The 23306-nt window shown below is 42.5% G+C and overlaps 1 protein-coding gene across 5 annotated transcripts in view; it reads right to left on the bottom strand.

The window, feature by feature from the left end:
- MACROD2 (mono-ADP ribosylhydrolase 2) overlaps positions 1 to 13734 on the bottom strand; it is an 847517-nt gene extending 833783 nt beyond the window's left edge. For 2 of the 5 annotated variants that reach the window (XM_050973226.1, XM_050973227.1), the window contains exons 1-2: positions 13496 to 13734; positions 8869 to 8985 (exon numbers count right to left, since the gene is read on the bottom strand). In XM_050973226.1, coding sequence (XP_050829183.1) covers positions 8869 to 8985; positions 13496 to 13541 — 163 coding nt within the window. In that variant the 5' untranslated portion in view covers positions 13542 to 13734. The remainder of the gene's footprint in view (positions 1 to 8868; positions 8986 to 13495) is intronic. The other 3 variants (XM_018918142.3, XM_018918143.3, XM_018918141.3) reach the window with 3 other exon arrangements.
- Between the last annotated feature and the right edge of the window lie 9572 nt (positions 13735 to 23306).

Below are 23306 nucleotides of genomic sequence, written 5' to 3'. Positions count from 1 at the left end.
TTATTTGGAGTGTGAGGTTAGTTTTCAAACTTGCTGCAAGCCTCCCACACCCAGAATTGGGTGGGCTACCCTGTGTCATCACTAATTATGAAGAGCCAGGAAGCAAATCCTAGTTGAGGCAATAGCTCAGCACCTTCACAAATACAATACCTGTCATATCTAAGCTACATCAAATCAAACCAAGCCATACCAGTCTCTACCTGTCTAATCAAAAGAGGGCTCCCTTTTCTGCAGAAGGACATCAGCTTTTTCCACCTGCTTTTGAAAATATCTTAAAGGCACATAGTCAGGCAACAGATCCACAAAAGTGAGCCCTGACAAGGGTACAATTTAACAGCTTGGTTTTGGCCTCAGCCTAATCATAGGCCCATGGTTTCTAATCAGGCTGGCACACTGGCTCACATCTGTCTGCAAAAGACTGTGAGGACATATGCCACAATCCATCACAAATGATAGATTAGGGCACTAGCCAAGCTACCATGCTGAGCAAAGCTAGATGATTTACTGAAATTGTCTTTGTAGAGCAATGCATTTATTTGGGGGTTCGATGCTGCAATCCCCCACACTCAAAAGAAGCTCACCCTTTATACATAAAAAGAAGAATGGAAGAAAATAATAATCGAAGAAAAGACAGAAGCGTAAATATCTTAAAAAGTACCAGGTTATATATGTTAAATTATCTTACTCAAGTCAGCCACCAAAATATTCCAAGCTGGAACCTACAGTTTTTCTCAGCACTTTCTGAGGAACAGCACATCCCAAGGTAAAGTATCACTGCTGCTGAAGCCATCCTCCCTCACACCCAGAACGAGCCTGCCAGCTGACAGCACACTGCATCACCTTGACTTCCTAACTCTACTAAGTACTTCCTTAGGGACCTCTGTACCAAACTTCAGTGCAGTGACATTCAGCAGCTACAAAAAAAAAGAAAGGATTGTTTCTCACATTGCACAGGACAGAAGCTTGAAAATTATTAATCTGGTCAAGATTCATGCCACTAGTAATTAAACATTAAAACTATTCTTTCTGGCAAAGATGTACCTAACTTCCCTTTGTATCTCCACCTACTATCCCTCCCTAAAACCCATCAAGAGCTTGCAGAGCCTCAATAAGGACACCAGTTTATCAATTTGTTGTTGAGAGCAGCATCCTTTCCTATGTTTCACTTTTGCCCCTCAAGGAGCTGTCTGACACTGCAGATAAGAGAGCTCTCTCAGCTGCATGCAGAAGAGCCAAAAAATAATAATTCTATCCAGGACTTGTATAAGCTTAATGCTGTATGGAAGTTACCTCGTTAAAAAAGTCACAGAGCAGCAGCTTAAAGAGAAGTCATCATCTTAATTACATCAAAGACAAGTGATTTACTTTCTTAGAGAGAGGATTAGTTACACTGGATTTTGTGTACTTAATCTATGTAAACAGACCTGAACTTTTTAATAATCACTATCTCATACTTGCTGAAAGCAAGAAACCTTTTTGTTTTTCCCAAAAACACTCTAATGCAAACTGTAAAACAAGCATCATCTCTTTGGCAGCTAATCCACCCTATAAAGGTTGCTCACATGAAGCTCACTAGAGATTTACAAGGTCAACTGAATACAACGGAATACATCTTCAGCCTCTTTGTTTACTGTAGTTTCCCTCCACCCCTTACACTAAACACACTGATTTACCTACTCACATCAGGGATATCACTAACTAGAGATGATTCACCTCCAGGAGCAAACAAACACACACACACACAGATTATTGCTCAGTTTATGCTCAAGTAAACTTGCACCTGAAGAGTGTAGTGGTTTAGGTTCACCAATCTGAGTTTCCTGGCCAATGCACCCATTAATGCACTGCATCTAGAGCTGGCCAAACATCAGTGCACCCACTAGAACTATTTACTCATTTTCTGCTGCAAGGTAAGGATTAGGAGGAAAGCAAAGAAGGCTCAAAACTTTGAGGGGTAGAAAGAAAATTTCATTAACAGAACCAAAAGAAAAGAAATAGTAAGAATTCAGAATAAACATTCAGACTGCTTCTCCTCCCTCCAACTTTTTTTTTTTCTATTGACAATGTAAAGTGACAAAATAACCTTACTTCAGTTCACTTACAAAAACTTAGAGTCTCTCCTGCCATGCCATGGAGACTTGTGAAGAAACAGCTCTCTCGTGGTTTTAATTTTCACAAATAGCAGCTGCCCAGAAATCTGCAATCATTAAGTCCTCCCTTGGTTTGGCAGTCTTCCCACAATTACCACCATGGGCCATCTCAGCTTATTGGGGTGCAATTTTAAGCTGCTCTGGTACAGAAACAAAAGTTCTCTTCTTTTATCTCTGGGAACAGAGGTTTTCTTCTTCTACCCCTGGGGCAAGGTTTCTCATCTCTCTCTGCTCAAGCTCCTCGTTAGATCACAGCTACTTCAACACTGGTGCTTCTGTTCATTGCTACGGCTAGAACGCTACATCCCCCCAAAGCATTCCATGAAAAAAAAACTCTGGTATATCAATTTTATCTTCACCATAGCCTTACAAGAGAATTTCAGCCCAAGACTAAGGAATCTCCTCATTTTCCTCCTGGCCTGGCCCAGACAGCATCCAGTTACCTGCTCAAAGGCCAGAAGCCACAGAGTTTTTCCTGGGGCTTGTTCATCTTTAAATGTCATTTCACAGAGGAATATTCAGCTCTCTTAAGGGATTTAACAGGGTGTCAGTATTTAAGACTAGCCAGTTGATTGGTTCTGTCAGGTCCAAAGGAACCTGCCAAGGTCCTTACAGGGAATCACTTCTGTGGCTCATGGATCTTTTTCCTTAACTAAAAACCAAACTAGGTTAAACCATGACAAAGGGTTATTCCCATTTCTGTACTGTGAAAGTCTATCTTTGGAAATCAATAGCCAAAGTATGCATTGGGAAAGCTAGAAGGGTGTGTGGGGTCACCAGATCACATGGCCAGATTTGCACCACTCTGCAGCTTTGTATCTGTTCAGGACACATCCTGAAAGGGCAGCCAAGAGCCTGAGCAAAGCAGAGCACACAGGGCTCTGGTTACACCCTCCTGCCCTGGCAGCCTGGGATATCTGCTGCAGCCAAACAAATACCAGCTCAGCCTTGAAGTTACTCCACATGATGCCATGGGCACACAGACTCCTGGACACCTTCAGCACAGACTGAGAAGCTGCAAACATGGTTTGCCCTTCTTACCCCTCTAATTCCTTTGCTGCTTCCTTAATATGCATATAACACTGAGAGAGAACAGAACTGAGCAAACACATTTTCAGCCACGTCCACAAAAAGCATGTTAATTTCACAAGTATACAAAATACTTACTTACCATAATCCTCACACAATTCACAGAAACCACAGTTGTTAGTTTTTTCATGGTGCTCCCCCAGCTGCCATACACAGCAATTAATAAGCAGTGCTCTCCATGTGCACTAAGAGACCCAGTTTTCTAACCTTAAACACACCAGTCTTGAAGAGATTTTGTGATAAGATGTTTAGCATGAGTAACAGTGGTATGCCAATACATGAAAAGTAAGGACAAAACTGAATACAGCACGAATTTAGGCAGATCTGGAATTCACATTCAGGGCCACAGGTAATAGAGAAGACCCTGAATGGTGGCACACAAGTTATTGCTGTTTTCTGTGTGTACTCAGCAGAAAAACTGCTGCACTCTGAACTTCCTCAAACCAAGAGTTTCAGAAGAAAAAGCTTTTCTTTTTTGAGCAAAAATTACATGAAGCTGTCTCAATTTACTTTCATCCTTGCCACCCAGCTAAGAATCTGTTTTAAAGGCAGTTGTTACAGTCATTGTAAGAAAAAAATCACAATGAAAGCTGATGGACTTGGATTTTTGGTGGGGAATGGTCTTGAAACACACAGGTTTCATACAGCTCTTACCGACAGATCTTGTGTTTGTCAAACTGGTCTAACAACCTCAATGTTCTAGTTGAACATAATTTCTTTTTCTGTATAAATCACTGATAATATTGAATGGTTTAGAGAGATGTCATTTCTTACTTGTAGATAACTGGCTGAATTTCACTGCAGCTTAGTAGTGGTGTCACTTTCCAAAGTCTGTTTAATACTCATCACCTTGTTTCCTAGTTCCTGCAGGACAGATATTCATATCAAGCAGGGCTGCATGGAGATACTGGAGAGTTACTTGTGTTAGTTACCCATCTCAAGTAATGCTGGTAAGAGCTCAGTGTTACTACACATTTTCTTTTCACCATGCAGCATTTGGACTGGCTTATCTACATGCTTTGTCTCTGTAATCTTCTGCCAACCCACTGTGAATATTTAGAAAGCTACACATTGATAGTACAACAATGCTTTTATTAAATCCAAACCTTATGATTATACATAAAACCCTCAGTATTAATTTGAATAGTTTAAGCCATATCATTATCTTTTAAAATAGCAGATTAAAAAGATTCAGAGACTGCCAAAACATCTAAACATATTTCAAGATTTGTTTAAAAGGACTGCAGACCTTTTGTGTAATTAAACCTTAAATAAAAATAAACTCAGTTATCATGTCCTTCCATTTTAATTTCATCCTATGAAAAGCAACTCTTACCACCAGCAAAGGTCTTTAAACCACTACATAAAAATAAACTCAGTTATCATGTCCTTCCATTTTAATTTCATCCTATGAAAAGCAACTCTTACCACCAGCAAAGGTCTTTAAACCACTACCTGAATTTGGTGTTTTCTTGGTGTCGCTGTCATACCAACGAATTCCAGGGCTGTGAGAGTCAGCAGGACTATCAGCTGCCTGGAGTTAAACAATATCACTTATTCCATTTTCTGAATTACCCAATTAATACAACAAAATGTTTTTCTACCAGTGACACACAAAACTCAATGACAACAAAATTCCCAAGACCCTAATTTTTAGAAAAGCTTTCCAGAAAAGTTGTCAGAAGTCATCTCTCAAATTCACCACTGCAGAGTAAAGATATCTTCAGGAATGAGTGTGTACCCAATAAAAAGATAATATATGTATTTAACTTCAAAACACACTCTAGTTGTTAGTCTACATGGTGGCATTTAATTCACTGGGCAACATTAGCTCCACTTGCTGTATAAGATGAGTGCCTAACAAGGTGGTATGTAATAAATACCATTGAAACACAGGGATATAAACTTCCAACGCTTCATAAAATGAGTTCATTATTCACATGTTGTCAGGAAGACACTCTGTTTCAAAGTACATGAGAAAACAGATGAGATGTATGTGCTTTTGGTCTGTCTGAATTATAACAGAGAACAAAGTGGGGAGAACGATACCTTTCAGTATATTCACAATATCCAGCCCTCTATGGCAAGCTCATTCTTTGTTTCCAAAGCGGGCAACTCCTCATTTCCTAAATAAACATTTAAACCAGAGAAAGCTCATATTTAAAGGACCACCTCAAGAACAAAAGTTTTGTCTCCCTACCACCCCTCTTGACATTAAAGAGGGCCATTTGTCACTAACTGTCCCTTTTCCTTCCACTGCTGCAACAACTGATCTCCGAGATCCACCTGTGCAGCCTGGCAAGCAGCACACCAAAAATCAGGGCTGTTGACAGCACAGCCCTTCTGGAAATGAACATACTCACATCAGATTGCTTCCCTTAGTGCAGAAAAGGGGGCACCAAGCTTAGTCTTTGCATTCCACTTGGTGCCACCCTCTTCCCAAAACCAAGACTTAACACAAACATTGACCCAATTCCATGCCAACCTTCACCAAGCTAATTGCTTATGGCTAGTCGTGTCCATATGAGGAGACCTGCAAAAAATGTAGGGTTTTTGTTAGGGTTTTTTTGTTTTTTTTTTTTTAGTCACAGCAGAGCATTTCAAAAGATACTGCCTCTATGAACTTCCAAATATTTTTTAATAGCTTTGCTGCAACAAAGAGACAAAGCCCTTGCCAGCTGCCATTCAGTATTCAGTAACTTTACTCCTCAGGAGCCTTTACATAGATGTGCATCCCTCTGTTATCTTGCTCTATGACCAAGACTTTCATCCTCACCAAAACACTGAACTTCCATCAAGCTTTGCTGGCTTTCTTCAGAATTTAGTTCTGAACACAGCTTCTGTCTAGGGACAAAAGAGGGGTAGGGAAAAACTTTCTTCCACAAACTAAGGCATGTTCTTCCAATTTGTCAGTAAAGAGCACCCATGAAGTACCCTGGCAGTGAGATTGGTTCCTTCCCAATATGAACCTCTTAGGTCATTTCAGTTTGCATCATTCTGCATACAGACTTTTTAATAATCTGCCATTAGACTTTCAGATAACAAAAATGGATGCCTAACTGGAACTCCAACACCCTCCAGTGAGTCATTCACATTTAAAAACAGGCACTGAAGGTTTTACATTGTACACACAGTTTTTCCCAGCAGCCAGTACAAAAACTTGTCTGAACACCAGTTGAGTACTGAGTCTCTATGGGGATGGCTGCCAGCTCAGATGCTCTGCCCTTCTCCTACAGCTTCTTACTCCAGCAGCTGATTGATTGCGCCTGCTTTGCTTGATTTGGTCTTGGGTGTTTTCTTGATTCTCCTCATCACTCTCCCTGAACAGCCACTCTATGCTTTACTGATCAATCTTTTTTTTTTTTTTTTACTGTATATGGTATTGGGAGTGAATTGTAAAGAATTTTTTACAAACTCCCCATCAGTTTTTGCTTTGGCTCGACAAATACACAGAGGATTTTATTTTCACCACCATCCTCCTTCAGACCCCTTCCATTTGTCAGTGCAAGCAGCCACCTTTCACTTGAGGAAATATCAAAACCTGAACATGGTGTTGACAGATCACCAATTCCATCACACCTGGGGCTTCACTTGCTCTCTCCAGAATCTCATTCAGGCTGTACCTGTTGCCCTTCTGTTGAGCAGAAGTTCTCATCAGCAATAAGATTTAAATTCCAGTTTTTCTGTAATTCAGCTCAAAAAGACAGTTTTTAGACACACTTGATACCTTCAGAACAGGGTCAACATTTAAGAGAAATAAAGTTTAAAACAGATGCAGTAACGGTCACATTAATACACATATTTATTTTAATTGTCCTAATCAGTTGAAATGTGGAAGCATTTCAGCAGCCCAACCTTCCAGAAGTTCACTCTTACACAAGGCTTACTTACAACAAATACATCAAAGAAAGAGTGACTATGGATATTTTCTCTTGAACATACACTGTAACAAAACCTTCAACTAGCAGAGAAGTGCTCCAGCACAACTTTTGCCTTCCAGCAGTTTTCGCAATGTACTGGGTACTAACAGAAAGAATGCAAGAGCAGCTACAAGGAAATAAATTCACCAGTGCCATGATTCAATACCCACATATTAGAAACTGACATTTTGCTTCTGTGAAGTGTAACAGCAATCACAACGTAAATCCACACCTTGTCACTTTCAGCAGCCCAAGTAATGCAACATCTGTGAATTTCAGTGCTTTAGAGAGAATCTGAGAGTAGCTGGCAAAAAAAAAAAAAAGCATAGTTTGGACAAGGAGGGATAAAGAGTCTCCCAGTCAAACCACATGCCATACTGTATATTCTCACCTAGCACAGGCCTCCAAAATCAACTTGTAAGAAGTCAGGTACTCTTTTTTATTTTTATGCAGCCTTTGTTTTCTAGATGGAGAGGGTTCCTGATGTTGCAAGATATAAATGACCTACTCAAATGGGAGAAAGAGAAGTCTATGGGTACTGATGTAATACAGCTACTCAGCAGGGCTGAAGAGCTCAGCAATCTCTTGACATATTTCCACTTCAGAAATTATTCCAGAGGCTTTTAGGAACAGACAGTAGTAATAGCTGCTGTTGACAAGGACATCTGAAAATCTGTGAGTTCCTTCAGATTGTGCTAAAATAAGTGTTACAGCCTGCCAGTTTAAAAAAAGCTGATCAACTCCAGGCTTCATTTCACCTGGACTATCACCATAAAAACCATGTTCACCTGCAGCCATGAGGTTACTCTACACACCTCTTCACCCAGGCCAGTATTTGCCTTTAATGATAACGAAAGGGTCAGAAAATTAGTCCTATATCTGCAGAGGCAGGAAGCACTTCAGATCTCACAGTTAGATACTCCTTCAAAAAAACACAGGCTTCAGCCAAGTAGGATAGCAAGACACAGAAAAAAAAAAAAAAAAAAAAAAAAAAAAAAAAAAAAAAAAAAAAAAAAGGAGGAGGAAACCAGCTCAGAAGCCATCCCTATTCCTCCATATCCTTGTGTGAATGAAAGGGAACTAGACAAAGAACAAGGCACTGTTACAGAATTATCTGCAGAGCAGAGAAGTCTGTAAGCAGACAGGATTCACATTTTTGGTTAGTTCTCACTGCAAGTATTCAGACAACTCTGCTGGTGATCACAACCATGATAAGGCTGCACATGCAAAGGAAACTGGAGTTAATCCTGGCAAGACTGATGTTCCTCAGCCCAAGAAAGCAGGCAGGACCCAATGCAAGGGAGGCCCCATCTTTTCCAGTTTCTGGATTCTTACAAAATAACTCAACTTGCACACTTACCCTGTGCTGTTGGGTCACCTGCAGCATTGTTTTGCCCAGGTTCCCATTATCATTATGCTCAGTAAGTTTAGGCGTGACTGACTGCTGGAGTATCTGCAAAGTAAGACTCATGCAGAGAAGATCTATTTCACACACTTAAGGGTTAGTGCCTCCATCTGGGGATACCAACAGAGTTCTGGGACACCAGTGAGGCTTTAAGAAATCTTGCTGGCTTTTTTTCACCCCTGCCCCAATTTTAGGCTATCACTGTTCAAAACAACAGAGGTTCTAAGTCTTGTCCTTCCTAGAACTAACTTCAGACTGAGAAAACAGAGTGCTCTCTATTTTAAGACTCCCCCACTTCACTTACCATCACTTTCACTCTTACTTTTTAAGTCTTCCATCCACGTTGGAATAGTTTTTAACGCAACATAATCCCCCAAGTACTCCTTGCGTCTTTCTTCCAAGGTCATCTTCAGCAAACGCTCTGTTCAGGGGAAAAGAGAAATAAAAAAAAGTTTTGCAAGCTTTCATACATTGTTGCAGATAAGCCACAGTGACCAATGCACTGCCCTTGATGAATGAAATGCCACTTGAGGGGACCAAGCATTGGTGATGCAGTGAGTTACAACAGGAGCTGACCATGATGCATCTGTACAACACGCCTGTTTCTGGCTATCCCAGCTAAGTCAAAACCTTTTCCCCACACTCTGGGCTGTCCAGGCTTCCTCCCCACATCACTACTGTGCTGGTTCTTTCTGCCACTTTAATACCTGTATCAGAGAATTAGTAGGGAATTGTTTTATGGGGAATTTTCAGGTATGAAAGTCTGTTTGGTAGGTTTTGCATTTGTAAACCGCAACTCAAAACTGTAGGCGAGATTGGGGGTTGCACGGCCGGGACGGACGGAGACGAGAGATCTCTGAAGCCAAGTCGTGGAACTAGCGGTTTATTGCAAAGGGCGTGGGTACAGGGCCCTGCTGGGAGCTGCCAGCTGCAGCTCGGAGCAGGCCCGAGAGAAGAGAGAGGATGAGAGGGTAATAACGTAAAAGGCAAGAGCTAAGAGCATAGAAAAGTAAGAGCAAGAGCAAAAGCAAGAGAGCAAGAGAGCGAAGTTCTCGTTACAATACAATAAATCATCTTCTGTGTTGAATATTCTGATTCTTGCTAACTAATCTAGTAGAGCATACAAATCTTATAGCATTTACATACAGCCTATAAGAATCACCACATTACCATATTGTGGTACATTTTAAACCCTAAATCTACTCTTCGGACCCCTTCTGCCAAGCTGGCAGGGTCTGCTCTGACCCTTGGACCTGCCTGCTTGCAGAGGGTATTGTTTCATCAAGAGGGGATTACCTTCATCTGGCCACACCATTGTTTTCCCGTTGTTCAGTAAATAAGGGATGTCAAAGCTTGCTTTCATTTCAATCTCGCTTATAGTTTCTATATTCTCAAAATCTTTTGCCAGGCAATCATATTTGTAAGGCTTTCCTGTTTCATCTTCCCCAACACAAAACAACAAAAGTTCAAGTAAAGGCAGGGAACATGATGGGAAATTAATGAAATGCTACTGCATAACAAAAAAGATCAGAGCTAGAGAAAATGTTTTGTCCATTGCTAGGTGTCTGGGGTGGTAAAAAAAGCAAGTTTAGCTTTAGAGATTTTCATTTGAATATTAATAGGATTCACCTGGTTAGCACACTAAAACACATTTGGACAGTTGTTTTTGTTTTCTACTGAGAATGTCACCACTTCTTTTTTCCGATGTTTAGTGAAAACTAAAGCCTCAAACATCGCACAAGTATGACAGCAACTGCCAACTTCACTCTTCTTCAGACCCTGCTATAAATGGACTTTTACGGTAAAAAAAAAAGCCATCCCAATGACCCAAAACTGCAAGCAACCCCAGCACTTCAGCTCATTTTTGCAGTCACATTCTCTTTTCCCTCCCTACTTCATCAAGCTTAGTATTAGCTCAGCACAAGATGAGGAGCTTTTTCCCTCCCAAAAGAAGAGGGGAAAAGAAAAAGACCAGTAGAGAACATCACAACACCCATACTCTACTCAAATTTTACCAGTAGCACTGTGCTACTTTAACCACACTAACAGTTTTTCATGACATGTTAATCAGTAATAAATGCTCTTCAATTACTGAACTTCTAAGGGTGTGGGGAAAGGCTAGACCTATATTATTTGCATTTTACATAAAGGACTAGGCAGACATGAAAAGAACATTTTCATCCCAAGTAGAAACAGCAAAACATGAACACGGAAACCGCTTCTCAGATCAAATCTTAAAAAACCAAGAGAGAAAATCACTGGGGTCTGGTCTGGGGTTCTTTTGTATTTCTTCAAAATAGTTTCCTAATTATGTAGGCTGCAGTCAGCACAGTCTAATAAGGCAAATTTTGAGCACAGCCTTCCTTAACCAAATAAGTTAATTTTGGTTTTTTTGACAGTATTACCAATTTCTTCTGTTGACAAAGACATTTCTCTCTCCTTATTCAGCCTGGTGTCTATCTCAGTGGGATATTTACACCTGCCATTAGAACTGACTGATGAGGGTCACCATTCTGCACAGCTGGGTACCCATCCCAAGCTCCAGACATAGAAAACTCCAAGTATGCAACATGCACACTGCAAGTCTTCCAGGTGGGCAGACCTGAGAGAGCATGTCAGTTTTGAGGGACTGACAAACAGAGACAGCCTTTTGCTGAAGAAGTGACAGAGCCAGTCCTGTGCCTTCAAAACACAAGTTTTTCTCTATGGGGAGGTTTTACAAAAGTTTGCTGTTGTGAGTCAGCAGCAAGAACTTAAATTGAGTCTCACAAACCTCCCTGAGGATGCTCCCAACAGCCTTCACTGCAAGCAGTTTTCTGCCTGTGGCAGAAACTTGGGAAGTTTGCAGGCAGCCCAGTCCTGTGTCTAAGGCTCTGAAATCACCTCCACTCCTGTTCCTGCTCCGTTTCAGCTGTCCTCATGGAAGAACTCCCCTGAGAGGATGTGGACCAAGCCTTAATTACCAAGAAAGTAATTAAGAAAAGCAAGCGTATTGTCAATGGGTTTGAACTCAATATTCAGCAATCAGTGTGTTTTTCATTTTAAGAAGTGCTTCAGAATATAAAAGGCTGAGAGCAACAGCACTCAGATCTTCATGGGAAGAACAGAGCCAGTGAGCACAGCCAGCTTTGCAGGGGTTTAGGGGTGCTTGTGAAAGGTGAAGGCAGACCTGACAAGACTTGATTTCCAAAGTACTGACTGGGTAAGAAGGAAGGAAGTTGGGCTTCTGTAGTTCTCCTCTCTAGTAAATGAGGTACTTGATAAGAACAGTCCCACAGGAGAGGCTTTTTCTGCCCTCCTTACTCAAAGTACTCAGGGCCAACATCAGCATGGTGCTGGAACAGTTACTGGAGCAGAAGACTGGCAAATGCTCTTCATTCTCACTGGGCAAAAAGACAGGGAATTGTGGCCAGCTAGCACTCGAAAATGCATCCTGGATGGAAAACCTTCAGCAGCACTGATTTGCATTCAGCAACATCCCCATGCTGATGGAGACCACCATCCTCATAACAGACAGAGACACCAAAAGTGTGTCACAGCAGCTCCAGTTTCCAGGCCCTCCACTCTGCCCTCCTAACTAATGGTTGGAGTTCACCTGCCAGGCTATGAATTCACACAGAGAGCGACAGAGCTGAAATAGACAAGTGGGAGTAATAATAACATTCACTAGAGCCTACCAGTAACTTTCCCCCGTCTGCCCCTTGTATTTTTCAAAGGTGAAACATTCAGCATTAAGGGAAAAATCGCTTGTAATTGACCACACATCAACAATGCTTGAGACAATTGAACTGTACTTTCTTCACTGAAAACAGAAACTTCTGCCAGGTAGAAATTTGTTGCCTCACCTTTACTACAGAAACATGGATTGTAAGGTGGTTTGAAAGAAAAAGACTCGTTTCATTTGAGAGGAGTTTGACAGGAGCAACTACCCTACAGAAAAATAAGTTCATTTCTTTTTTTAACAATTTTTCCTTAGAAATATGCACTTGAACCCTGTTCACTGAACTGGTCTTCAGCCCTCTCAGCTTGAAACAGAGTCACAAGGGCGATGGAAGGAAAAAAGAACTTAAAATATGACCCTCTCATAGGTATTTCTTCCTCTCCTCATCTATTACTGCATTATTTGGAACACACTGGGCAAGAAGCTCTCCTCCTCACAGATAGAAATGTTGCACTTTCACTCCGTGAATTTTTTTTTTAATTTTTACATTGGTCTCCCCGGGATCAATAAAAAGTTCAAACAAAATGCATCAAATGCTTGGCCCACAGTTTGCGTGCTCTGGAGTTTGGCTTGGAGGCTTTATAAACTGAGAATACACAGGTCGGGGTCCTTAAAATATACATCAAAACACATAAATAGTTGAAAAGATGGGACGCAGGGGTGCTCTGAGACTCCCATACCCCAAACATTTCACCCCGGCTGAACGACGCTAGAATCCAAAGTGACTACACCAATGATCCCAACAAACCACGCTTCCCCTGAGAAAACAAACCCATGGAAAGGAGAAAAAGCACGTTTCGAGAGCATGTGCCCAACTTTTCGGCCCGACACACTCCCACAAGGTGACTTGGGGGCGGGCAGCCCGCCGGAGAGGGCTTGTTTACCGCCCTCCCTCCGCCCCGGGGCTCCGCTCCTCACGGATACGCCGAGGTGTGAGGAAACATCCCCAATTCCCGCACGCCCGGGCTGCCATGAAGGCTGCTTCGGCCAGGAGAGCCCAGGACGAACGCAGAGAACGCGGAGTTCCCCCTTCCCCACCCCGTCCCCTCAGCCGCGGTCGGCGGCAAGCGCTGCCGGACACCCCCCGGTGCAGCGGCGGCGGCTCTGGAGGCACCGGGACCACCCCCCGCCCTTCCCTCGCTCCCTCCCGGCTCAACGCGGGCTTCAAGGCGGGAGAAGCGGGCCCGGCCACCGGGAAGGGCGATAATACCTTTCTCCTCCCGCCACAGCTTTTTCCGCTTGTTGCCGGGGTACATGGTGGTGTGGCTGGCGGCGGCTTTGAGCTGCAGGTTCCCCAGGCTCACGAGGGGGTGGAGGAGACGCCGCGCCAGAGCCAGAGCCAGAGCCGAGCGATACCGACGCCCCGCGCCGCCGCTGCTACCGCTGATCCCGCCGGGTCCGGGTCCGGCTCCGCGCCCGCCGCACGGTGCCCGTCAGCCGGGTCACGCCTCGCTCTACCCCGACACCCCCGCAGCGCCCGCCCCGCTCCCCGCCGCCCGTTGGCTCCGGCAGCCGCCGCTCAGCAGCCGCCTCCTCCTCCTCCCGCACCGACCAGGAGGAGCCTGAGCGCGGTGCCGGCGGGATCTGGGGGACTGTGTGGTGCGGGGACACGGCGTGGCGGGTGCTTGGGTGCGACACTGCGTGCTCTGCGCGGGGCTGGCGCTCGGAGCCCCCGCGGGGCCAGAGGGAGGGAGGGAACGGGCGGACACCCCGGTCCCGTCCCGCCCCGCCACCGCCCCTCGCCCGCCTCCTCCGCCCCTCTGCTTCCGGGTTGCGGCGGTACCGGGCTGTGCCCGGGGCGGCGGGGCTGTTGCCGAGCGACAGCGCCGGGGCCCGGGCCCGAGCTTGGCCCGGCTCGCCCGCTCGCCAGCGCCTCCCGCGGGCCCGCGGCGCCCGTGCGGCCCTGGAGCGTCCGGGACGCACGAAACGGCCCCGGGCGGTGTGAAAACGGGAGCTGGAGCTGCAGATGCCGGGCTGAGGGTCCCGGGAGCGGGGCTGAGCTGGTGTGTGCGGAGAAAGGCAAGAGAGCCGGTGTAGGGTGTGCAGCACGAGTCCTGTGAGGAGCAGCTGAGGCAGCTGGGGATTTCAGCCTGGAGAAAAGGAGGCTCAGAGGTGGCCTTGTCACTCTCTGGAACTCCCTGAAAGGAGGCTGCGGCCGTGGGTCCCATGTAACCAGCATCAGGACAAGAGGACATAGTCATTAGCAGGGCCAGGGAGGTTCAGGTTGGACACTGGGAGGAGTTCTTCGCAGAAATAGTGATTAAACATTGGAATGGGCTTCCCAGAGAGGTGGTGGAGTTACCACCCCTGGAGGTGTTTAGGAAAAGACTGGACATGTCAGTGCCATATTGTCGTTGGCAATCTGGTGTTCACTCAAAGGCTGAACTCGATGATCTCAAAGGTCGTTTCAAAGCTATTTGATTCTCTGTGATTCTCCCTACACCACACCCCCAGCCCTAAGTCCCAGCTATTGTGAAAATCACTGTGCCTGCAACAGAGGCCAAGGTCCACCTGGGTCCAAGGCTCAAGGAAGGCACCTTGGCCCCCGTTCTACTCAGCCTTCTCTGTAGCAAGTGTAATTTCCTCCTTCACACCAACTTCCATGGACTAAATAAATAAATAAATAAATAAATAAATAAATAAATAAATAAATAAATACAAAAGCTTCCCTACAACTTAGAGATGCTCTTCGCATCACTTGTGCCCCCATGGAGGGAAAGTCCCTTCCCCATGCAGGTGAATGGATTTAGCCCTGGAGCACAGCAGGTGCTTGACTTAGAGCAGGAGTGAGGAGGGGCTGGTGTGACAAAGGACACATCACAGCCTCACTGTGCTTATTATCTGGCACAGCTTCACCTGTTTAGAGTAGTTCACAGGGATACAGAGATGTCCAGCTGAAGTTAAACACAGGGCCTACATCTGTTCCTCTGGAAAATGGAATTCCAAGTCAATCATACCAAGAATGTCTTGGGTGCAGCCCCTGGTCAAGGACTGGCTCTTCTCTTGTGATACACTCTTGTGCTCCAAAGAAAGGTGAAGTACAACTTAGCAGCATTTCAGTAGCAACATTTCACTTCTTTTCTCATAGTTTCTGCTAAACACAAACGTTAGCATCTCTACTATAGCCATTAATCTTGGTTCAGTTCCTTGCAGTGAAATCGTTAATCTTATCCCACTCAGTGATGCAGGGAAGAACCCAGTTTACCTTTTAATAAATCAGACTGAGTCCTCTTTACAAAGCAGATTTGAGCATTCATATTACATCACCTATTAAAGGGTTTGTTGCTGTCTTTACCTGATTTCTTCATTTGACCAGGTGATGTGCCTTGGCAGCACAAGCACAATTTTCTCATCTTGATAATAAAAATGAGAGAGAAACCAACAGGTAAATTTTTCTTTTCTTCTTTTTACATCTATTATGTGGAGCAAATATTTGAATGCATATCCTAGATCATTGAATATTTACCAGGCTACTGAATATTCTGGTGTCCTGTGGGATCTGTTCCACATTTTATAAATCAATGTTTATTGGACCAGAAGGGGAGAAAGAGAAAACTTAGCTCTCTTCCTGTAGAGGCCATCTGCATGCATTCTGCAGTTTCATTTGTAAAAGCAGCTACAACAGCCATAATTTTGGAAAATATCTAAGGCAAGTATGTACATCTATAAAAGGGGAAAGAAAATTAGGCCTGATGTTTACACCAGCACCCAAATGAAAGACAAGATAAAAGACAGGAATAAAACTGGTCTTCAAATTAAAAATAGAAGTGTCCAAATGTAATAATTCCAGTAAGAAAATTCTTACTGCATTTTACATCTTTTTCTTCAGGTGCTGGTGATGCAATTGATCCCACTGAAGAAGCAATAAATTGTGCCACTGACTGATATGAGCATGACCTGTCTTCTTACATTTGTTGATTCTGGAGGCCTGAAGGCAGAGAAACAATTAGCATTATCCTGGATGGTGGGAAAATTCACCTAAAAAGTAGTATTTCAGTATTTGGATGAAAACCAATCCTGCTGCAAACTGGGAGATTATTTTCTGAGAGCACTGTGGTGAGCTGTATACATTGAGGGCTAAAGCAATGCTCAGAAGGGCTTAAAAAAGTTGTATTGAAAAAATGAGCATGAAAATAACACTAACAGAAAATTGGTCTAATGATCTGTGTGTATTTGGTCCATCCAAGGCCTAGTGAGCTAGGTTCAGAATGGTGGCATTCTGCAGAGGAGGACTGGGCAATGTCCAAAATTAGTATTTAAGATATATATCGCCTAGATAGAATACTAATAGCTGCAAAATGAACATTTAACATATGGATAAAGTAATGACTGGTTAGAGAGTTCCCATTAGAGATATAATAGGAAATGTAAATTAATATGAGAGTGAATACTATGCTACAGAAATGAATAAACGAACCAAAGGAGAGCTACAGCCTCAATCCAAACTGCAGGATCACCCAACCAAACCAGCATTAAGGCCAATACGTGCAGCATTTCCACTGCCATGAACCATCCTGACCAAAATAAAGGTGGTGGCACAGCAGATCCACTGCAGAGCAAAGCTGAGCAGATCTGGGACCCTGCAGGAGGCAGTTTGTGTTGGGACCCGGGACATTCCTCTGGCTGCCCTGGAGGACTCCAGACCCTGGCAGGGGGCTCAGAGACCTTGGCACAGAGTCAAAAACACCTGTGCCTTTGATTTTAGCCCTTGGAAACAATTCCCAACTTTGGGTGAGGATTTACAAGCCACAAGAGTTTGAGTAGAATGAGAGTTAATTTGTCTCAGGGTGAAAAGGTGGAATTTGGGGATTTAGAGTGGGGGTTCAAGGAGCAAGGTGGAGGAATCTGGGAGTGTCCTGTCCTCCTTCTTCTTCTTGTCCTCCACCTTCTGCTGTGCTGGTGACACTTTTGGATTGGTTTAGAGTAGAGACAGACTGTCTAACGTAGGTGACAGGTATTGGGAAATTATTGTAGATAAAGTACAGGTAGTTCCTAATATAAAAGCTAACACCACCCCAAGGGTGGTCAGTGTGCCACAACCCGACCTGCCAGACAGATCTCAGAAAGAATGTAATAAATAAGAAAAAATAAACAACCTTGAAAAGCAGAACCGACAAATCTCGACTTCTTCTGCGGTCATGGGGCTGGGAAAAAAGAGACTTTTTAATACCTCAGGGGTCATCTCAACCACAGAGACCTGGGAATTTGAGGCCAAGGGATGAGCCCTGGCTCCATGGGGGTCAGCTGTGGTGTGGGAGCTGTGGATCACCAGGAGAGAGTTGGTTTGAGATGCAGATTTTAAAGAAAGGATCAAAATGTCAGTTGCTGGAGAAATAGAGAGGATGGGAGTGGAAGTTGGCTGTTCCAAGCCTTGATAGTCTTAAAAACATTAGAAAAATTCTGAGAGGGAAGGGCAAATTAGTGCCACCTTCACAACCAGCGTGCTGCAGGGTCAGGGCCTATGTTTGTGGACATTGAACCATGGGCAGCAAAACTGGGCACTTTTGAGAGAAAAGGTGTGAAGTTTAACAAGAAGAAAATTTGTATGAAAATGGGAGTAAGCAGCCCTTTTCATTGTTTACAGTGGAAACCAGTTCTTTGGTTTTTACACTGTTCATTTTTTTCCTTGAATACAGTGAAAAAGGTAAATATGAAATTAAGATGTCTTAAAAGTTCTTAAATAATTCAAATTTTCATAATTTAAATATCAATTTTATTGATAAAAAATTAAAATGCAGATCTATATTCAGATTATCTCCTCAATTTCTACCTCATTAAAGCAGAAAGCAACAGAACATTGTGGACAGTTTCACATGTCAAGAAAAAATTTGTTCATCATGTGTGTGAAATTGCCTTTTTAAATATACAATATCTGTAGCTATTAAACAAAATTGATTTATTACACCAATAACAGAGCAATACAATAACCTAAAATGTGTTTATAAATTATTTATATTTAATAAAAATTTATTTCAGCCACCATTATTCTTTTCAAACCTTGCTTGTGGAGCAAACTGTGCACTATACACGGTCCTGCTGATTCTGATAAACCCTGTGCCATGCACGTTTCCACTGCTGGAAATTCAAACACAAACTTACAGCCCCTGTACATTAACCATGAAGTCTCTCCTCCTGTCCATTCCTATCACATGCTGGAACTGTTCTGAGTCCTTTTCCCAAGGCTCCTGCAATATCTCTGCTAAGATGTCATCTTTTATTAGCACGTCCACTCTGAGCTACACTAACATGCATTGAAAACATAAAATGCACATCATCCATCTTTCATGTGACAGCTGCATCCACCTACTGAACTTTCAAGCTCAAGGCACACCTGGGTCAAGGTTCTGTTAATAAAATGATGCTGAGTGACAGAAGTGTGGGAGTTAACTGCCTGAAAGCATTTGATAAACTGTTACCTGTGATTTCTTTGCTTTGTTGCCTTGGGCAAATGAGCTAAAGAGGAAACAAGTAACTACAAGCCCCATTTGTCCAAGTGGGTGAGTGGAGATGAAGATGAAAGGCAATATACCCGTGTTACTCACAGCTTTAGGATTTTTGTCCACTTTGTCAGGGAACTATCTTTTGTTCCATCAAATAATTAGCTAAATATGAACTATTAGTGATAGGTAAACTATTTAAAGAAAGACAATTGTTTCTGTACTTTTGATATGATCTCATGATTCTGTTGTTTCATAAGTAATCAAATGCACAGTGTTTCAGGTTAACCACTAAGGTTATAGTTGTATCTAGATATGTCATTTTTGATAGTAAATAAATAACATATCAAACACATAAATATGTTGAGATAATTAGTCAAATACTCTACTATATGCACATTATTAAGTGACACTTATGACAAGACTAATTTTTTAATAGTTTGATATACACGTCTCATTTTTGATTCGTTGCAGCATTACAAACTTTGAGAAGAGAATTTTGTAGATCCTTTGAAGTCAGACCTATTTTAAATCAACTATTTTTGAAAACTTTGTTCCAACGTAGCAGTATTTTAACACAGTTCAGTCTGGTGATGTAAATGAGTGGAGCATTTTCCCAAGACATAATTAGAGTTCCAAAATACCAGGTGTGATTGTGTGCACCATGTGGGACTGATGCATGTTATAATTACTGCATTTTGTTACCATGTTGTACCTGAGTTGTGCAGGGACTGCTGCTGTTCATTACAGCCACAGGCAAAGGAGGCAAGGGAGAAAGGCAAAAGAGAAAGCACTTTTCAGGGTTTCCACAATAACCCCCCAGACCTGATTTTTCGTATGCAAGGAAAAAAGGCAGGAATGTTCAACTTAGGCTCCTCTCCAGGATCAGCATCATATGGAAGAGATAAAAATACAAGCTGAAAAATTCAGCAGTCGATCCAGACTGAAACTGTCTTCTGCTCCTGGAACTATTCCTGGCTCAGAGAGGAAAAGAGGAAAGTGTCCCAACTCAGAGATGACTCAATGCAGAGTGCAGGGGAATGCCACACTGCCTCCCTGGGAGTTTGCCACAGTTCAAGTGTTTGTAGGTGTGATGGTGGGGCTTGCACAAACTTTTTCACGCCTCTGCCAGTGGCTGCTGGAAACAGAACTTTTAGACTCAGTCATTCTGTATCTGAATGAACTAAGATGTATCTGAATGGACTAAGTACCAAAGTACTTGATAGAGAAGAAAACTTTAAGTAGGAAATTACTCTTTTGTATGCTGCTTGAAAAAGCAGAATTCCTGTTCAACCTACAATGTCCTCACAGTAAAAAATAAAGATTGAAAGCACAAACAGAATGAAAGTCAATGTGACCTCAATAGAAAAGAATGGAGTTAAAAAAAAAAAAAAAGAAAAAAAAGCAGGGTATAGCCATGTGTTCAAACATAAAGTACATAAAAGCAATTCCATTGACTTCACCAGCACCACTGATGTACTCTGTGACTGCTGGGAACTTGACCTCAGCAGGCTGTGTACAACCTTCTTATCATTAAGAGAGTCACATCAGGATAGTCTAGTGTCTCTGCAAAGGCAGAACATAATTAAATGGGATCACATCTAGCAGAGGAAAGCATAATGTTAATCTGCAGTAGTAGTAAAAATATTCCCTGGTTATAAAATTCCTTAAATAATAGCTTGTCTTCTTTCCAGAAAAGCAACATCCTGCCATTAGAAACAGTCAAGCCAGGTGACCACAAGAAGAGGCAAACATGCATTTTCTTGTTTTGGTTCTTCCCTCATGACTGCACACACCTACATCTATGCTTGGGTTTTTATTTTAAGACTGAAAAGGGCAGAAGGCAAATGATTTATTCCAACATGCTGTGCCATGATAGCGCTGAACTGGGGCAGCTTGGGCTGGGAAGTAATTGGTTGCTGAAACCAATAAAAGATGGGAGTACCTTTAAAAGACATCTAACATGCTAATTGTTAAATTAGGCTGAAATTGCATTATTAAGGAAAGCTTTCAAGTGTCTGAAATGAAAGAATGTCATACATTCTTCATGGAGGAAATCTAGATCTCACCAGAGGGGGCATCCACTGTCATTATTCTGCTATTTTTTCTGTTTTGTCTTTTATAACAACTTTGTCACCAGAGAGAGTAAAAAAGCTAAGAGGATGTTGAGAGTTGAAAGAATGAACAGACAGATAAATGATGTAAGAATTGGGAAAATAACTCAAAATTTTTAAATTACTTACAGGGTAAAGCTGGTACAAACAGCTGATAAAAAACTGAGGCTATTTTGAACATAGATTTTATACATCTTACTATTTTTGTTTCAACAGAGAATGTGCATCATCAAAATCATTGGAATTATACCACTACAAATATATGTGTATTTCATAGATAACAATAAAGGACTGAATTAATTTTCAAGTCTGCTTCCCCATCTCTCTCCTTTGCTTGGTTATTTTGTTTGGTTTAGCTTTATTCCCTCCAAACGATGCCATCTATTCATGGCATCTTCTATTCATGTTGCAATTCTCACCTGTTTGATTGATTTGGTTGTTAAATCCATCCATTCCTACACACCTTTTGGTGCACAGACTGGAAGCAAATATCAAGGCACATTTTGATTATGAAAGTACAGGTGCTGGTGAGCAGTGGTGGGATTCTGTGTGTGACACAAACAGAATCCCAGCATGTACAAAATGAAGGAATCATGGATGCACTGGGGCTGGAAGGCCCACAGAAGATCTTAGTCCAAAGCAAGGTTGCACCAGTGCTCAGAGGTTTGGCAGGTTAGGTGCTGAGCACCTCCTGGGGGAGTGGATTCACAGCCTCTCCAGGCCACCTGTCCCAGCCTTGGCTGGATTTGCTGAAATTTACCACCACCCTTTTTACATTTTCATCTAGAATCCAGCTTTAAAGAAATACTCCAAGGAATTCCAATTCCATTGGCTGGTGTAGCAGAGTGCACAGGGCTGCATGAGCATACCACCACACTCTGTACTTTCTTGCACTCCCTTGCAAGAAGAGACCCTGCTGTAGCCTCAGACTCTGCTGGACAGCATGGCTTTTAGGCCAAGAACTGTTCTTTTTTAGGCAAAGAACTGTGCCTTTATAGAGTCCAAGGCAAAAGGAGGAGCTGGGGTGGAGGGTGTCTGCTGAAGGAATGGCATGGTTACTTAATTACTTTCCAAGTAATTTTTCTTTCTAATTTTACTTTACTCTTTTGTCTTCTCTTGCATTTTGTTTGCCTTGCCTAACATTTTGTGGTCTATATTGCTCATCTTTCCATTAGTAGCACAGTGTATTTTTATCCCCTGTAAATGCAACACATGCTCCTGCTCCTTTTCTTGCAATCCTTCCAGCATTGCACAAGCATATCTACATTTTCTTTTTCTTTTTTTTTCCATCTTAATCCAATATACACCATATCCACTTCACTACTTTCCTCTCAATTAACTTGTTCCAAATTATTTGTTTGGTGTGAGTGGAGAACAGAAATGTCATAAAAAATAACTGCTTTACCTTTAATGACCTGGCTACCATAACAGTTTGTGTGTATTGTATTTAGTGCAATTATCTTATATCACTTGGTAAAAATTCATTTAAATTTTGGGAGTTCAGGTTTTAAAGGAGATAATTAAAAAAAATATTTCTATTATATATAATAATACTGAGCCTGAATGGTGTTAATTAAAATGTCCTCCCCATAATGTCCTCCCCCCCACGTCCTCCAACTGGATTTTATTGCTTCTTAAATAGGAGTTACTGTATCAGTGATATACAAGAAAAATAGGAGATTTGCATCACAATTCCTACAAGATGTTTCAATTCTGACTTTCATTTTTTTATTGTCCTCATCACCATTAACTTTTTTTTTTTTTTTTTTGCCTTGTTACAGTCTTTTTGTTGTTAGTATGTTAATAGCTTTTCCCAACGTGCAATTCTTTTTACTAGTCCACAAGTGTTTCTCGACCTGTAGGAGGCAGGCTTGTTTATATTCCTCCTCAGGCTGGTCAAGAGTTGTATTATGAGTTCTGCTCCTGTCGAACTCCCCATGAAACCCTCCTTTTATTTTGACCGTGAGAAAATGATTTATTATGGATACAGAAATGTTCTTTGCAACAGTGAATCCAAATCCAGGTGCTGACCGCGTCAGCGAGAGCAGGGAGTATAAAACCCTTGGCTCCCTCCTGCTGGGAGCTGGGCAGGACTCCAGTGCCCGTCCCTGCCCTCTCCTCCGAGGAGCTCTGAGACCCAGCAGCCTTTCCCCATGGCTCTGCAGGGCTGTCCTGCTCCCAGGCCATTTCCTGACTGCAGAGAAATTTGCACTGTGTATCCTTTTCCCTGGGTTATCTACAAGCTTGAGAAAGGTCCTGATACCCTCCTGGTTGTCAATCCATCTGTACCTATGTACAAGTAGTACAGTTAAGGCTGATATATTGCAAATTCTCCAAATAATCCATTCCAGGGAAAATGAAGAGCTTCTGCCTGCTCATGCATAGCAGTCTAAGGGATAGCTAGCTGGCTAAAACATCACTTAATTTATGATTATTCATGTAGGTGGCTACAGCTCAGTGCTACTATGCT

This window comes from Serinus canaria, chromosome 3 (assembly GCF_022539315.1).
Source record: "Serinus canaria isolate serCan28SL12 chromosome 3, serCan2020, whole genome shotgun sequence".
NCBI lineage: Eukaryota > Metazoa > Chordata > Aves > Passeriformes > Fringillidae > Serinus > Serinus canaria.
This window is presented reverse-complemented; position numbering and strand designations above follow the sequence as displayed.